The sequence below is a fragment of the Polyodon spathula genome, chromosome 26 (genome assembly GCF_017654505.1).
Source record: "Polyodon spathula isolate WHYD16114869_AA chromosome 26, ASM1765450v1, whole genome shotgun sequence".
Classification (NCBI taxonomy): domain Eukaryota; kingdom Metazoa; phylum Chordata; class Actinopteri; order Acipenseriformes; family Polyodontidae; genus Polyodon; species Polyodon spathula.
In genome coordinates, this window is record NC_054559.1 from 2380264 (window position 1) to 2399256 (window position 18993).

The following is an 18993-nucleotide window of genomic DNA, read 5'->3' on the forward strand; positions in this document are numbered from 1 at the left end:
AGTGTCTGACTCTTTATTTAAAATAATGTTAGACAGTACATTTTGAACAGAAAAAAATTATACCTAAAAATAAATATTTATTCAAAACAAACCAATAAAAGATCAAGAAACACACTGAAACTAAAATTTACAAAATGTATAACCATATACAATATGGGTAAAATAAATAAAGCCTTCTGGTCCATACTCGGCCTGTAACCAACACAGTGCCAAGTCCTTTTGTTTACTTTATAAATTAAGGCTAGAAAAAGAGAAGAGTGATTTACTATACTAAATCCAGTTTCAAAATTGTAAAAAAAAAAAAAAATAAATACATTTTTTTGTAATTTTCCTCACCCTTACCCACAGTTGTGACAATGTGGGAAGGTCTAGAACAATCATCGCTCATCTCAAAGCTTCCAGGAATCTGCAAATACTGCACCTGTTAAAATATATCAATTCAAGATAAGAGCTTAACAATAAAAAAGTGTGTGTTTGGCTGGAAACAAGTTTAATATATAGGGGTGTGAAGAATTTGTATATGGGTGGATTTGACTCGTTACTATATATTGGCAAATCACACATCGGTGTAAAATGTGTTAAATTTAACAAACGTCAAGTTGTGGTCTTGTACCCTTTTGATGTAACCATATCCTCTACCAGTTGATTAATATTTTTATAGCTTAGCTTCAGAACAGACTGGAGGGAAACTTGTATAGGGAACTACTAAACACTTTTTTAAAAAAAGACACACTATTAAAATCTTCTAAGCTGAGCTCCAAATCTCTAATTGCATAATGACCTTGTGATACAAACTATTAAGAATTTCTTGAAGTAAGACTTTGGTTCTGAAGGGGGTTTCAGTGAACTTAACAGCTTCCTCGAACACAACGTTAAACTCACCGATGTTTAATCTGGGCTTTCCACAGATTGAAAAAAATAAATAAATAAATAAGAAAAAGCCAAAACAAGTAAATTCAGTTAATTCTCAACTTTTTATGTAAAGTATGACCAAAGCGTCATTTACCTCCTGCCTCATGAAGCGTTGTGAAGTTTCAGGATGTTAACCGTTGGTTTTGTTAAAATGACTGATCAGAACCAGCCAGAACCAAGCAGTTACTCTACCCTCACCTCTGTACCTCAATGTGTAGACAATCTTACTTCAAAACTGTTTTGCTGTCCATCTCAATGCCCTACTTCTAAATGTATTCACTTTTTATATATTTGACTAAAATCTCTCAACTCCATCCATTAGCTGCTTTATTACAAAGCTTGCCTTTAATATTTATGTAACTACTACAATGCTCTTTAGCCATTATCAAAATTAGTTGTAGACACACCAAATACAAAATGTAAAAACAATTAGAATTAAGCAAGTATGGGTGTAGAGTTAAATAGAACATTGGTTGTCAAGATTATGGTTTATACTACTAAATCTGGCATTTCAAATGTGAGTGTCTGGTTAGCCTATAAAAGTCGATGGCATAATCTATGCCAATACTGGAAACTGGTCAATTATTTTTAATTACTGTGTAAAACATGCTGATGCACTTTTTACTAAAAAGACAGCAACTGGTTGGTGGCTTAGTGCCTTAGACTTTACTTAATTTGCAGTAACGTTACTTTACTAAAAACAAAAAGCAACAATATTTGGTCCCTCTGAAGACAGACTCCTAAATAAAAAAAGAGCTCACACTTAATAAAATAAGCCAGGGTGGAAAAAAAATCAACTAAAATGGCATAAGTATCAGTTTGTTCAAGACATTAGTTGTGAAAATACATGCTTTGGCTAGACTAAACTTTCTGGAGAGTGTTGATCTTTCCTTTAACTGGACTGACCTACTGCCGATGGCAAGACCAATGTTGGTAAAATGACTCAGTTTGAAATGTTGGCCTTTAAGAAGTACCTACCAAAAGTAAAAAAAACAAAACAAATTAAAGAAAAGAAAGAAAAAGGTTAAATAAATGTAAAACAAAACCAAATGAAACAAAAACAAAATTTCAGCAAAACAAAATCAAATTTAATGGTAAATGCAAAAGTAAAACAATAATCAAACAAAACAAAGGAAACACAAAAAAGCAAAAGAAAATTAACATAACAACCAAAATGTCTCAAGGCAGTTTTCCAGAAACTTGGGATTAGTTTTAAATCTATTTTAAAACAAAGATTTTAAATGCTACCAAACTGCATGAAAAAAGCTTAAGTACAGTTCTCAAGAGAGAATAGATTACATATAAAGCCCTATTTAAAACAAAATAAAATGGAACCAGCTACAAGGGATGCAAGAAAACTTGAATGCTCAAATTCTGGTAGCTGAAATTCTGTCATTAGTGATTTCTCTCGTTTTTAAATTCAAGTGATTCTTTCATCATTGTTTGTGAGATAAAACTTCCTTTATCTTGGTTAAAACTCACCCTGCAGTTGTGTTCAGGTTTCATTAACTCAAGTTCCTCTGAACTCTTTGGTCCTTCCCTAAAAGTAGCTGGTCTAACAAGGTCCCTTTCAAAACGGAACTTTAAAACTATTTATTTTGCCTCTTGCTGGCTGTTCAATACATCTCCTGCAATGAATATGCCACATCTTACTAGGTTTGTTGAATATGGTTCCAGCATGCTATGCCTATACAAGAACTCCGATTCACTTATGGGTGGGAAAGTTTACCTTCTTATTAGTCTTTTCATAGATTTGCAATACTCTGCCAAACAAATTTAAGCGATTGACAAAACAAAACAAAACAAAAAAAAAACACAACAAAAAAAAGCTAAGGTATCTTGCATTCTGTATGGTTAATCTTAACTACATAAAACTAAAGCGGACAGCATCTTAAAAGCAATGTGACCTTAGTGTAGAGAACCAGAGACTTATAAAGACAGTGCATGCTGTGATTTTTGTTTTACCATGCATATGGCACATACTTTAGTGACATTACCAAGAAACTTCTGTACTCTTAGCATTGCAGACATACAAATTAATTCAGAAACTCAGAATTGGTCAATAGATTGTGGGATATCTCAAAAAACATTTGAACACGTTAGTTGCATCCCAGAGTATCAATCTTCCTACACTTTCCTATACAGACTAGGACAAAAAAAAACACTTGTGAAAATTGGCGCCGAATGGATATTACACTAACAAAAAGAAAAATTTGCCTTTTCAACTGTGTCAACTTAGTTATTTTATAGAAAACACGTGAGTGCAAGAAATTACTTGTGAGACTTGCTGGTTTTGAATGAGACCTGTAAGATCTTGTCCCCAAGGCGATAGCCATTGAGGCTTGCGATGGCCATAGCAGCCTCTTCGTAGTTTGTCATGGTCACAAAACCGAAACCTTTACATTTATTGGTGTTAAAATCTCGGATCACTTTGACGTTGGTGACTGCGCCAAAGGGGCCAAACATCTGCCAGAGGATTCCTTCATCTGCGTCCTGGCCCAGATTGTAGACGAAGATGCACCAGCCCGACGTGGAGTTTCCGGGAACATTTACTCCAGACAGACCGCTCATGTGATCCACACTCATGGGAGAGAACCTGAAGGAAGAAGCAGCAGCTTAGCCAGGCATACAGTTCTTTTTATTAGTAAGAGTTAATTAGACAACACTGCTAATGGAACTAAAGAATCATAGAAAACAGTACACCAAATGCTTCAATGATACAGCCAGGGAAAGTTGTTTCCTCCAATTAGCCTGACCCGTGGCACTACCACATCAACTGGCCCTTACGTTTGCTTGTTTTGTTCCTGTCTGTCACTGGCCTTTCAAGCAACCTCTCAGCCGCACAACAGCAGCAGAGCAATCTGTGCAATCAAACATTAAAACCCAATTTTTAAATGTACTAACCGTTTAAAACAATTTGAGAAGATAACAAAAACAGAAAAAAAGTTAGAGTTCCTCTTGTCAATTTGATGGCAAGACACATCTATAAACTAGTAGGAACATTAAAAGGGAAAAGGATTAGGTATACAGGCTTGGTATAATGTAATCCAATCCAAAACATGTTTTATTCCATTTAATTAACAACTTCAAATTTCTTCAAAGCAATACAAGTATTGGCAAAACTCTAGTAAATATGTGCGAAATGTGGCAAAATGTTGTTTGTGTCATTTGTTTCCCTCCAAGCTAAATGGGTTAAGTGATTTATTCAATTTATTTTCACACGCACCGTTTAAAATATTTTGTTTAAAGCAATGCTAAGCGACATCAGTACTGCATCTCCAGCCAAGCCCCACCCAGTGTTCGCTGTATTTTTCACATACCTCTCAATAGACGTGCATACTGATAAATCCTCTCCTGATCACTGGTTTTTATCACCAAGCTCCTCAATAATGCGATCCAAGTCATTATTTTATTACTGTAACATCACAAAAAGCTCTGCAAATGTCTGTGATATTCTTTGAGCGCTGGACGGTGAAGCAGCTACCTCCTTTGTTTATGTCTGCTTGTCTGTATGGTACAGCTCTTAGGGCTATTGCTCACACGCCCCCTTTTTATTCAGTTTCATTCGGCTCCTATCTGTCTCATGCAGCCACTGAATGGTTTTCTCTGCTTTTTCCGAAGAAAAAACAACTAGAAACTTGTTCTTTACGTCTTTTCGGTTATGTCGGACCTGGTCCGACATTGGACCCCAAACGGTTAAAAGCAATTGCAAATGTCTGTTGTGTTTGTCATTACTCTCTTGAAATACTACTCACCGAAATCTCTGGGCCTGGTGATGTACTGGCCCTCCAAAGCGTCGTGACTGTGAATGGTAAAGCTGCGAGAGCAATGCTGTGTTCTTGGTCTGGTTGGGGTTCGCAGCGTATTTGACTGTGATGGGCTCTGCGGCACCTGGTGGCTTCTGACCATTCAAGTCTTTGATTGCGTCCTCAGCTTCTGACCTTTTGTCAAAGCGAATAAAGGCAACTCCCCTTGACAAACCTAAGAGAAAAACAAATTTAGGGTTAAGAGTTTCTGGTCTGTATGGTTCTAGGAGCTAGGACACATACCAAGCAGACCCACTTCGATCCATTCCACTGTGTGTCATTATGTTTTCAAAGTCTATTGGCAATAATGGTTTATTTATCCATTTTGTGCAAAATAACATATGTAGCTACGTTCCAGGTAGCCGCACGCCAGTCACCACAAGCAAAATGATTTTCCTGTGTGGCTCAATTTCCACCAAGTTCGCCACGGTCACGAAGGCTTTGAAAAATGTACTTCTGTAAGACTGCCAGCATGATTACTTTGAATGTGTGCTGGTAGATCAATCAATACAGATTGTTTTGTTTCATTTCACCCAATGAAAGCCGCTTCGCTTACTAACATAACGTATGCACCAGCATGGTTTGGTGGGACAGTGGTTCTAATTAGAAACAGAAATATGACCGTGATAGCAAACAGCGACCGTGACTATCTTTAAAATATGCCGAAATATAGTTTTGAAATAACAGAATGGTTCCAATAAGATTCGCAAGAGGAACAATTAAGAGTAAACACATTTTATTATTTTAAAAAGGAGGATTCGTCTCACTAGGATTTACTGAGTTTTAATGTCAGAATTGGTGCAATATTACTGTCAGTAGTCACAGGTGAAAAAAAAACACCACTCATGGCTGTACAATCCTATTTAATATTACAAGCTTGTGTAAACTAGCGCTGCAGCTGGTCAGGGAGGTATTTAAATTAACATACACAGCACTGTCTACTGGCAGTTTCGGTTTACCGTTTTGCAGTGGAAAGAACCACGACACTGTCAAAATAATGTTAATTAAGAAAATCTGCAAGCACTATCATGTGGGACTAAGTTTGGCTAGGATTAAATGGGAATCAGAGTTATAGTGCACTTTAAATATACTGTTGTGTGTAAGTAAAGGGTAGGGTCTGGCATTTAAATTTCTATGTGTTTTCAAATAAAACACACTGTCTTGCTGGAACTATGTTTATAACCAGTTTATACTTAAATAAATTAAATGTCCACAAAAACCATGTAGTAAAATTGAACTTTAGTACTTTATTCAGAACTTTCCTATGGTGTCCCATTTTGTGAAAATTACAAAATGATGCAGACACTTTTTTTTTTAAACTTATTTTAGTCAAAACTTGAATGCTCAAACTTCTAAGGGTAAAATACGTTACAGCAAATGTCAGCACAAACTAAAGAGAAAAAACTGAAATATGTTGATTGCTTAAGTATTCAGACCTGTCAACTCAATATTTGGTGGAAGCACCTTTGGCAGCAATTGCAGCCATAAGTCTTTTTGGGTAAGTATCTACCAACTTTGCACACTGGCTTGGTGCAAATTATGTCCTTTCTTCTGGCAGATTTGCTCAAGCTCTCTCAAGTTGCTTGGGGATCACTTATGGACAGCATTAAGTCTTTCCACAGATTCTCAATATGATTCAAGTCAATCCTAACAAGCTTTCTAGTCCCTGCTGAGGAGAAGCATCCCCAGAGCATGATGTTGCCACCACTATGCTTGACTGTAGGGATGGTGTTGACCGAGAGATGTGCTGTGTTGGGACTGCGCCAAATGTAACGTTTGGCATTTAGACCAAAAAGTTCCAATTTGGTCACGTCTGACCACAACACCTCTGGGCTAGCCCACTCCATGCGGGCTAGTAATGGCTTCCTTCTTGCCACCCTGCCATACAGGCTACTTTTATGAAGTGTTCTGGATATTGTTGACTGATGCACATTTACTCCCACCTCAGCCATTGAACTCTGTAGCTCTTTCAAACTGGTCTCACAGTGGCATTCCTCACCAGTTTCCTCCTTGCCCAGCTGCTCAGTTTGGAGGGACGGCCTGATCTAGGCAGTGTCTGGGTCGTACAATGCACCTTTCATTTCTTGATGATTGAGTTGCTCACAGGGATATTCAGAGACTTTGATATGTACTCTTCCGATCTGTGCTTTTCAAAGTCTTTATCCCTGACTTGCTTTGAAAGCTCCTTGATCTTCATGGTTGAGTCTTTGCTTGAAATTCACTACCTGATCAAGGAACCTCAGAGACAGGTGTTTTAATTCTGAAATCATGAGAACCACTAATATTGCACACAGACTGAGGCCATCAATTAATTGTGTGGCTCGTTAAGGTCATTCTGTGCACCTGAATTTAGGTTTGCCACAGCAAAGGATTTGAATACTTATGCAATCACAACATTTCCATTTTTATTTCATATTAATTATCTATTACTTCTTTCTTTTTGTTCTTGCTTTAAATGTGTGGATTAGGTTGTGTATATAACACACTAATTCCTACTTCAAAGTGTCATGACTGCAAGGTTTAAAGCAACAAAATGTGAAAACTGTGAGAGGGGCTGAATATTTTTGCAAGGCACTGTATATTATGAATTCTACCAGTGACAGTATGTTGTATATGTGTCGTTTAGGCTTGCATTGGAAGCTGAAAATCTCAACCAGAGGTATATTATTTGTGTTTATGGAAACCTGTGGTCAGTGTGGTGTTTTGGGGAGAGGGCTGTTGACAGTCAATATGTTTATTGTATTGTGTACATTAAAACAACAGTTGTATGGTTCTCTAATATTCTTTGGTGTGGTTCTCTAATATTCTTTGGTGTGAAAAAGCCAGGTTACTTGGGCCACAGTGGCTAACTAAATGAAAGTCTTACAGGGAACATAGTGTAGGTGTATTTTTGTATAATCACTTCCACAAAAATACAACTGGTAGGAGTACAAGCAGTGCCACAGGTTTAGACCCTGGAAATGGGACAATTCTTCTGGAAGAGCATACCTGAGGCCTGATCGACAAGGACACGAGAGTTGATTATGCGTCCATATCTCGTGAACATATCTTCTACATCTTTCTGCGTCATTGTCTTCGGCAGCCCGCTAATATAAAGATTTGCATCCTTAATGGTGTCAGAGCTTGGCCGAGCATAAGAAACCTACATTAAAAAAAAAATTAAGTTCCCACTGCTGTAAATTTACACAGATGTGACCAGTGCACAGTATCAACTTATACTACATCTACTTACCTTGATTGTTTTAGACTGTAGTCTCAGCCCATTGAGTGTACTGATTGCCCTTTCTGCATCACTAGGGTTTACATAATTAACAAAACCATACCCTAAACTGTGGCCTACAAAAAGAAAAGAATGTTGGTTATTGTTTCATATTTCTGAAAGTTTGCAGTTAGTAAACTTTATAAAAGCATGCTTCTTTAAGCAGACAAAGTAAATGCATACAAGGTTTTGCTCACAACATGGGACTAATGCCGCAGCTAAACAATGAAGTCACTAAGAACAGAATACTGTACAGACACAGAAGCTCAGTACCATTTACAATAACCTAATTTATAAATGACATCCTTCCAAGACTTGTGGATTAAAAATAAAACAACTTTCAAACCCATATCTAATAACTTTGATTCTTTAGAACATTTGCAAGGAACTTGTTTAGTTACTTCTCTGAAATTATTTCAGAAGTACATGGCATTCAATCCAATACCAACCCATCTCAATATTTACAAAAAACTGCTTAGAAATAACTGACTATACATGGCGCTTAGACAACGTATTGAACATATGGAAATACATATAGGGGATTTAGGGAGGTCACTATAAACAGGCATTCAAAATAAAAAAATCACCACAGTGATTCATGCTTTGATTTACCCCCCCCCCCCCCCAAAAAAAAGCACCACAATTCAAAAACAATCTTGAAGTCACTGCCTGTACTGAAGGGAACACACAGTAGATTAGTCATGCTTTTGATTGAAAGCTATCAGATCAAACAACATTTTTGTATTCACACATCATAAATAAACTAGGGTGTTATTTTTTTTAGCCCAGGAATGTGCGCCAGGAGAACGACTTTTCTTCTAAACATCAGTGTGCTCCTGCTCCCTGCTGCAATACTGGCGCTTTGATTGAAATGAGTGGCATGTTGAGGGAACAGAAAACCAGCATTGCTGCAGGAGGGAGTGCGATCTGGATACACTGTGATCTCTACAAAATATTTTCTACTGGAGAACACTTGAGTAAATTTGGAGAAATGTACTACCTAGTTTATTTATGATCTATGATGTGTGATTGAAGCTGGAAAAAAAGTCAGAAACATGTTTAAAAAAACAGCATATAAAACAGAACATGCAGCAAAGAATGCAATGCATTGCTTGTAAACTTTGCAGTGTGTTTTGTAACTCACGCTACTACCCATCCCACTAAATTGTCCACCATCACCAACTCAATTATCATGGACTTATTTATTGCCAATTTACATGCATTAAGGCTATAAAGATTTAAATGGTTAATTGAAAGTCTCAATCTTAAGCCATAGCATTTCAATAGTATTTAACTGAAAATGTCTGGTACATTGGGCATTTTTTGTGGGTTCACATTTTTTTCAAAAGTTTAATCATTGTAATTGAACACCCCTTGTCAAATGTCGTTTTAAATGCGATTAACAATCAAGATGATTATAAATACCAAATCACTGATTAACACGTAGATTAACATTGATCCTTGTAAAGGATCGAGTACAAAACATATCAATTACACAGGATTTAGCCTCAGATTCACGCCCTTTGTTACATGCCACCATTAAACTCAGAAGAGTACAATTTATCCAAGATGCATTGGTTAGTTCCAGTGTTCCTACAAGTTCAGATGAAAAAGAACATTCATCACATTCCTCACTACAATATTTTCATAATAATAATAAGTCTTAAAAATGTTTTGGACTCACTGTTGTCTCCCTGATAAGGGCCTTGTGTAGAAAGCGCTTTACCTGCCACTTTGTCGCGGATGAGTTTGGCAGACTCCACCTCCCCAATGCTGCTGAACAGGCTGCGCAGCTCATCCTGGGTCATGTTCTGGGGGAGGTAGTTGACAATCAGGTTTGTTTTGGCATCCTTTGCCTCATCAGCCATGTGGTCTTCGTAACCGTTAGACATGTCATAAACTTCCTGAAAACACATGGCAGAGGGAGGGTACCATCAGCGATTTAACTTCACTCTAAAATCAGTAGACCACCAGCATCTATTCTCCCATTCAATATCGTGTAAAGTATGTCAAACTACTTTCACAATTTAGATGCAAACTAAATTAAGACCGACACTTTGATATCCTAACTGAATTTGAAGTGCTCTAGTTATATGTAACGTCACACAAACAGACTCAATATATCATATTTCAACTGGCTAGAGGTGCAGCAATTAATTGGTGCATAGGTTTTTGACAGTTTGTACTTATGTAGTTATTCACTTCTATAAGTACGAATAAGACAGGTAGCCAGGATACATACATCTGGCCTCTCACGTGTCACATCAGTTAATATTTTAATGAATATTTCTGATTTAATTTAAGCTAACAATTATTATTTTTTTTAATTTTTTTTAAAGGAAGAATGACAGATTGGTAATTTTTGGGATAAAGGGCGGACGAAAAAAACGATGGTTTGGCAATTTATTGGATTTCATGCAGGTAGTATAAGTTAACATTAATGTTAATTAAGAAGCCTATTTCAGATCGAAATGACTTTCGTTAAAGAATAGTGAGTGTTACTGTTAAAGTCCTGAAATCTATTTATTTATTTATTTTTTTTTATCAAGTGTTCTCATTTGAACGCATGTTGCACCTTGCTGTTTCACTACTATGCACAGCAGTGTTTTTACTTATTGAGGGATCTTCTGATAAAAATCCTGTTTGTTCTCGATTTTGAAAAATAAAACGTTAATGCATTGACTGTCGATAAATGCACATGTAATGATCGATTAACCACCCAGCTGCTTATTCTGTTATTTCCAATTGGAGCGCAAGCGATTCCAAATGTTTCATTCCCAGAATAGGTGAGAATAGGTGTGCAGGGGGTTATATGTGCCTCTGCAAGTTTCAAATCGTTTCGATGTGCTACACTAAATCAATAGGCAAAATATATGCTACTATAGTCTGCAGTTTTGTTTTTTGCTTACTGCAGTCCCTAGGAAATTCACCGACAGACCAGCCTATCCATAGGTAAGCAGTAAAGAAAGAATGGCCGCATTTGCAGAGCAATAAATGGATGCCTGCTACAGAGAATGAGGTGAGGGTATTTATTTCTTTGTTGATGTTACAACAGGTTGTAAGGAAACCTTGTCAGGATTGGTACTGGTCAAAACAACCGATTTATTCTGCTGATGAAGTACAATACTTCAGACAATACAGCAATACACACCAAAACTGTGGAAGACAGAAAGCAAGTTTACAATATCAACAATATGGTGTGTGATGTGGTAGACTTACTTTCCAATTACCCTGCATATGGTGCGATTGAAAATTTGCGACGCAAGTTTTTTTGATGTATGTATTTGATGGACGTTAGCACTGATGAAGCTTTGTCTTCTTTAGAAAAAAATTCTAAAATGTAATATGTCTGCACATTGACTTTTTGCCACACTTATTAGAATACTGCAAAGTAAAAAAACATTGTACTTATATAATGCTGCCATTGAGGAAAAAATGGTTGTTAGTTATATTGTTACAATGGTAAACAAATTGTTTATACAAGTTCAATGTACAATTGAAAAATTTATTTTCACAATGACATTAAGTGTGTTTTCAAAAATAAAGCAAAATTGTTTTGAAACTGTTCAAATTGCTTATTTAAAAAAAAAGACCAAAAATTAAAAATCTGCACTAAAAAAAAAAAAAGCACAATGACATGAATTTCCAAAATAAATGGCCACCTGGGCGGTTAAGAAATGAGGTTCCAACTGCACAATTCAAAATTGAATAAGCTATTAATAAAAAGGAGTAAAAATGTAAGTGTGATTAACAGACGGGTTGTCGGACAGAGATAGAAAGCCTCCATATACCAGACTATGACACCCTTAATGAGCTAATAAAAGAACCTGGAACAATAATCATTCATTGTCAAAAGACCAATTGTGATGAGTCAAAGGGGTTTCGGTCTGCAATTCAGCCTCCCAACAGTAGAAGGCATCAAACCAACTCGGGATTTCCCTTACCAAGGTCTTGTGACCATGACAAAAGTCATCTTTTTAAGGGGCGGCACCTTGGTGAGGGGCGGAAGTACGAGTATGTAAATTCCAGCCACTGGAGTCAAGTGAAATTAAGGATACCTGTCAGTTTGGGATTGGTGATCCACTGACTACCGGGGCGGGGTTTGCATACTAAAGGGAACGTGCTACTGTGTTCGGGGTTGGTCCTAAGGAATAGAGGCGGGGAGAAAAAGGCTGGAGGAGTACTTGGTTGTTGTGGACTGTGTCACGAACGGGGGCTTTACTAACTGGTTCTTTTCTGTTTTTATTCCTTTTCTTTTATTTTTGGATTAAAGCAGAACGCGACGAGGACTAAGAGGCTCCCGTTCCTTTGTTTTTGATTACTCCCGCACTCCCTCCCTCACATCCTTTTTTATTATTTTTCTTTTTTTTCCTCGTGTAATATTAAATAAAATTTTAATTGTTACACGTAAATCACTGTCTGGAAAATCCATTTGTACTCACACGCCTCACACCAATGTCTATTATGTACAATTACTTGTTGCTGATCAAATACCAATGTCTTCAGTGCAACACTACTTAGCTGGTATAGCTAAGCAAAAACCAAGGAATGGTTACATGCAAGTTCAGATCATTAGGACGTTTAAGTGTCCAAAAGAAGAATGGAAATGCCGAGATGTACAAAAACTGCCAATAATTTACCTCTTCAGCCCATGACACAAAGCAGCTTTCAGGCAACTAGATGTAGGGTCCATTTTACAGCAACTGTCCCCAATGAACTGTGGGCTTAAGAGACTTAATTTAGGATATGTTCTTGTTTGAAATCAACAAGAGGAATCTGATGTTAAGACTTAAGAGAAAATCCTAGCCCAGAATCTAAAAACATGCTGTATAAAATTTACATCCCACCATATAACTGAAACAGAAAATTATATAAGCAATAACACGAGAAGGCCCAAGTGCGATCATCAGTACAAACTGCAGAAACACGAGGGAGCTTCAATGGTGCAGGGAATTACATTTACTGTCACAACAAAAAAAAAAAAAAAAAAAAAAAAAAAAAAAAAAAAAGAGAAATGGGCTTGGTGGCTAGTTAATTGCAAGCCCTGCAACAGGAGACAGCCGAAGTGACACGCTGGTACAATGAAATCACATTGGCAGTCTGAGCAAAGCCGGCAGAAGGTCATACGCACTTATCTGCATGTAGATGGTTCATATTAAACATCCCTTCATTTTAATCTATTAACAAAAACAATTAAATTACAACAAGACTTACCTGCTTGACTCAGACCGCTCTCACTAGGGATACACTGCAGCTTCATGCTTAGTGTGGGTGTCCAGGACAGACAAATTTAGATAGACAAGTGCTTCATGATAAATACATTTTAACGTCTTGTACAATGAAAGCAGACGCTTTCTGTAGGTGTGTGCTGGCATCTACGCAGTGGTACAGCAGGTAAAGATCATAGAGATACTGGAAAACCGCAAAAGCCACTTCTGCAATGTTACATACTGTAGCAACATACCTCAAGTCAACCAATCAACTTACAATTTAACAGTCCACAAATACAGGTTATCACTCAACCTCAAACGTCATTATGAAACAAAAACAATTTTTCATCTGAATAACCTCCTAGATCAGACTGGAGGAGAAACGAGCTAGCCTCTTTTAGAAGCACGGCTCGCAGGTCTGCAGACGCTCCTTTCTGCGTTCAGTAAGAAGCTGATGCAACGACTCAAGCTAGTTTTGAATGGCTGGAATATCGTCAAACGTCCTTATTCACATGAATGAAATTTTTTTATAAAAATTGGAGTGTTGGTGCAGACTAGAGAATGCATGTTTAAATGTTATAGTGCAGGTCTAAAATGTATATTATTTACATATATTACATTTCGTCATGAGCAGGTACTATAATCCCTTTCAAAATATAACGTGCATTTGTCAACCACAAAGCTCAAGTATTTATAAAAACACAGCAGTCAAATGTATTTTATTTTTTTTAAAACTGAGCATTCAGGGGCCCAGAGCAAGCACCTTGCAAATAAACTGGGTTTTATAAAACTTTTGCAGGGCTGCGACATCGGCGATTTTCACCAGAAACCTCCGACTGCCAGACAGCAACCTTAAGTATCAATTTTCATCACAAATCCTGTTTTAGGACATACCATGGCACTCACACTACTAGCTCACGGTGGAACTGTACACTTTTGAAATGATTTCTCAGGTAATTCTGATGACAATATGAAATTGTCTCTATCCCCCCCACCCACCACACCACAGGCTGAAACTGAGGTATAACAGAAACTGAGGCAAGGTCAAGTTGTAAAAACAAACACGTTTTATTTGTTAAATACAATCAATCATATACCAAAAGTACTGCTGTATTCAGTACAATAGCATTACTGGGCAGATTGGCTTCGGTTTAAACTCGTGACAATGCTGTGCAGCAATTGTGGATAACACTTATTAAACAATTAAATGTGTAAAATACATTAAACAACACACAAACAGCGTTCTCTAAGGCTAAAATGCACGCATTTTTCACAGCAACTGACAACAACCATTGCAATCAGTTTACCAACTTTCGCACGTTATCATAAATATCAAATCTAATCAAGACTCCAGCCTCTCTAGGTAAACCTATTTATTTTGAGAGATTTCTTAATCATTAACAATTATATTTGTGTCAGTCTTGCAGCCGATTCTCTGATTTCCCTGCGTAAAAATGCACGTCACATTAGTGCAGAGCTCGCTCAGGCACCAGTGAATCTACTGTTGGTACAGGGTGGGCGAAGCAGGGGTCTGGCGATTCTCCATGCTGCTCATGAACTTTACAGTTTTTAACTTGTCATGCAAATGAATACTAAAATCAGTGAAGCACAAACTTCCTGCATTATTTAGAAGTATAAATACTCCGGTAAACAAACAAAAATTGCAATACTCACACTGACAGTTTTTATTTTTTTTCCCCCTTTTAAAAAACATCCATTTCAGAAATCAAGTGTTTTGAAACTGGTAAAAAATGTAAAAATCGGCACATTAGTCGAAAATACACATTTAACTCTACAGTAATTGAAGATGACATACCATGTCCATTATTTTTTTTTGCAAGTTTATTCATGCGACTTCACTCCATGTCTCTGCTGAAACTCAACATTGCAGCTGCACCATTGGGGGAAAAAAAAAGAGCATTGTTTCAGTAAGACAGAGCTAAAAGAAAATCGGATTATGTATATGACGGGGCAACAGCATTCTTCAAATTTTGCTATAATTCATGTGATCATGTACGAGTCAGTACCATTAAATATCATAATGCCAGTCGTAAACACAAAGACTAAGAAAGCAAATAAGGTAGCAACAATGGCAAAGCACTGCATTCTATGTTGAAAAACTAAGAGCTAAGGTACTGCGCTCAAGCCAGAGCTTTCCCGAAGCAAGCTAAATTAATTGCGTATTTCATTATTGTTTAGTTTATTTCTTTCCACGCTACCTGCCTTTAACCAAGCTAGAATTAGCAATTTTAAAACATGGACATTACTTAATTGAATTATACTTTCTGAAGGCAAAGAAATTAACTCAAAACTATTTTTCTAGCTATACAATCCTTAAAGGAAATTGATCTACTCTGGAAAGGATGTAGTCACTACACTACACACCGTTGGTTTCATAGACATTCATTCTTTCTTTAAATCTTGCAAATAACACTGCAGAATAAGGAAAGGGGATTAAACTGTAAAATAATTGAAATGTCTTGATTAGTTAAGTATTCACCCCGAGTCAATACTTGGTAGAACCACCTTTGGCAGCAATTAGTCTTTTGAGGCAAGTATCTTCCAAGTTTGCACATCTGGATCGTGCAATATTCGCCCATTCTTGGCAAAATTGTTCAAGCTCTGTTAAGTTGGATGGGGATCTTTGGTGGACAGCAATCTTCAAGTTTTGCCACAGATTTACAATCAGATTCAAGTCCAGGCTTTGACTGGGCCACTCTAGGACATTCACTTTCTTGTTTTTAAGCCACTCCAATGTCGCTTTGGCTGTGTGCTTGGGGTCATTGTCCCGCTGAAAGGTGAATCTCTGTTCCAGTCTTAGGTCTTTTGCAGACTGAAGCAGGTTTTCCTAAAGGATTTGCCTGTAGTTAGCTCCATCCATTTTGTCCTCTACCCTAACAAGCTTCCCTGTCCACCACCACGTTTCACAGTAGGGATGGTGTTACCTGGGTGATGTGCTGTGTTGGGTTTGCGCCAGACATAACACTTTGCATTCAGGCCAAATAGTTCAATTTTTTCTTTTTTCAGAAATGGCTTCTTTCTTGCCACTCTTCCATACAGGCCAGACTTGTGGAGTACCTGAGCTATTATTGACACATGAACAGTTTCTCCCATCACAGCCATGGAACGCTGTAGGTCTTTCAGAGTTGTCATTGGCCTCTTGGTGGCTTCTCAGACCAATCAGACCCTCATATCTGGCTGCTCAGTTTGGGAGGACGGCCTGCTCTAAGCAGATTCTGGGTGTTGCCGTATACCTTCCACTTTTTAGTGATCGACTTGACTGTGCTCCAAGGAATATTCAATGCCTTTGAAATCTTTTTATACCCCACCCCTGATCTGAGCCTTTCCACAACTTTATCCCAGAGTTGTTTTGAAAGCTCCTTGGTCTTCATGGTAGTATCTTTGCTTTGAATGCACTACCCAACTGTACAGAGACAGGTGTATTTAATCTGAAATCATGTGAACCACTTTTATTGCACACAAATGGGCTCCATTTAATTCCATCGGTGAATACTTATCCAATGAAGACTTTTCACGCTTTTATTTTTCAATCGATTTGTTTTTTCACCCCCCCCCCCCCAGGTTATAACACAACAAACTGAAAACATCCCAGGGGGGTGAATACTTCCTATAGGCACTGTATACCATCTATTACAGCAACAAGAGTGATTGAAAAAAACAAAAAAAGAATTGTAGTAACATTTATTCAATTTACTTGTTTTAAAAATGACCAACATTTATGTTCACATGCCATATTTAACTATTAATGCGTTGAAATAAAGTGGGAACAAACTGAATTGGTCATTTTTGAAAAACTGAATTTGGTATTCCCAAGAATGTAACAATTAGTAGCCCTACAGATGGTTACAACTGAAGGCAGTGCAGATGCCAGTGTTTTATGCAGTAGTATAAAGCAATTTTACGCAGGGCACCAGTTAAGCATGCAGGCTATTTTTATGATAACAGCCAACAGTGCTGCATAGGATTAGAGGATGATTCAAAATCAGAGGCAGAGCCACAATGTCTTGTTTAAAGTAAATTGTAAAGTTGAGATAATTGTGTTGGAGTATTGTACAATGCAAGAAAAATATATTAAAAAGGGTTAATGTAGGGGTGAAGGTTTTTCACTAATAACGTACCCTTTCTCAGTCAAAACAGCAAATTTCTCAGTATCTAAAAAGCTTAGAGGCAACGCTGCACACAAACGTGATAAATATAATGGACCACTCAAGTGACAAAAATAGTGACATGCGCCACCGTCTCATTTCTAGATAAAACCTGAACGAAACCCACCAGACCCCCAAACCACGGCAACAAAAAACTTCTCATTTTGTCTCAGCTACAGTTCACCACAGCAAGAACAAAGCTTTGCTGCAGTAGCCACCGCCATGTTATTATTACCTGCCCCACATGTTAAAAAAATGAGGTAAATGCAGCCGATTATCAGACATGCCCCCTAATAAACACCAATGAAAGTGTCAAGGTAGCGAGGGTCTTAGCTGGCTACATACATTTTGGCCAAAGCCCTTTTTCAGCTGTGTAGATAGAAAAATAAACAAACACAGATCAGTAAACTTTCTTTAAATACGTTTACTGCAGGTTTTTTCTACGCAGCTGAACTTTCCGTATATACAGTGGCTCTCAAAAGTATTCACCCCCTTGGACTTTTCCCACATTTTTTGTGTTACAACATGGAATCAAAATGGATTTAAATTAGGAGTTTTTGTCACTGATCAACACAAAAAAAAAATTCCATAATGTCAAAGTGAAAAATAAAACCTACAAATTGTTCTAAATTAATTACAAATATAAAACAGAAAATAATTTATAGCAAATACTTACCCCCTTTGCTATGACACACCTAAATAAGCTCGGGTGCAACCAATTGTCTTTAGGAGTCCACCTGTGTGCAATCAAGGTGTTTCACACGATTTCAGATTAAATACATCTGTTTCTGGGAGGTCCCACAGTTGGTTAGTACATTTCCTAACAAAAACTACATCATGAAGACGAAGGGACATTCAAAGCAAATCTGGAATAAGGTTCTTCAAAAGCACCAATCAGGGGTAGGATATAACAACATTTCCAAGGCATTGCATATCCCCTGGAGCACAGTAAAGTCCATTAAGAAATTGAGAGAATGTCAAAACTGTGAATCTGTCTAGAACAGGCTATCATCAAAAACTGCATATCCGGACGAGAAAAGCACTAGTCAGGGAGGCCACCAAGAGGCTTTTGGCAACTATAAAGGAGTTACAGTCTTCCACAGCTAAGCTGGGAGACACTGTGCATACGGCAACAACAGCCTGGGTGTTTCACAAAACTGGCCTTATGGGAGAGTGGCAAAAAGAAAGCCATTGTTGGGGGGGGGGGGGGGGAAATTCACATCAAATCTCGGCTAGTTTACCAGAAGGCATGTGGGAAACTCTAAAACCAAGTGGAAAAAGATTCTATGGTCTGATGAGACCAAAATAGAGCTTTTCGGCCTCAATGCTAAACACTGTTTGGCGCAAGCCTAACACCGCACATCATCCCGAGAATACCCTCCCTATCGTGAAGCGTGGTGGTGGCAGCATCATGCTATGGGGATGCTTCTCTGCATCAGGGCCTGGAAAGCTTGTGAAGATAAGAGAGCAAAATGGATGCAGCAAAGTACAGAGAAATCCTGCTGAAGTCTGCAAAAGACCTGGGACTTTGGGAAAAGATTCATCTTCCAGCAGGACAATGACCCCAAACTTACAGCCAAAGCCACACTGGAGTGGCTTAAAAACAAAAAGGTCAATGTCCTGGAGTGGCCCAGTCAAGC

General features: G+C 37.7%; 1 protein-coding gene across 4 annotated transcripts in view; it reads right to left on the reverse strand.

The window, feature by feature from the left end:
- Positions 1-2233: 2233 nt before the first annotated feature.
- LOC121300758 (ELAV-like protein 1) overlaps positions 2234-18993 on the reverse strand; it is a 30819-nt gene continuing 14059 nt past the window's right edge. For 2 of the 4 annotated variants that reach the window (XM_041229551.1, XM_041229548.1), the window contains 5 exons: positions 9662-9881; positions 7951-8054; positions 7707-7860; positions 4668-4893; positions 2234-3508 (listed from right to left, as the gene is read on the reverse strand). In XM_041229551.1, the coding sequence (XP_041085485.1) occupies positions 3184-3508; positions 4668-4893; positions 7707-7860; positions 7951-8054; positions 9662-9869 (1017 nt within the window). In that variant the 5' untranslated portion in view covers positions 9870-9881 and the 3' untranslated portion in view covers positions 2234-3183. Of the gene's footprint in view, positions 3509-4667; positions 4894-7706; positions 7861-7950; positions 8055-9661; positions 9882-15003; positions 15034-18993 lie in introns of those variants that run through there. The other 2 variants (XM_041229549.1, XM_041229550.1) reach the window with 2 other exon arrangements.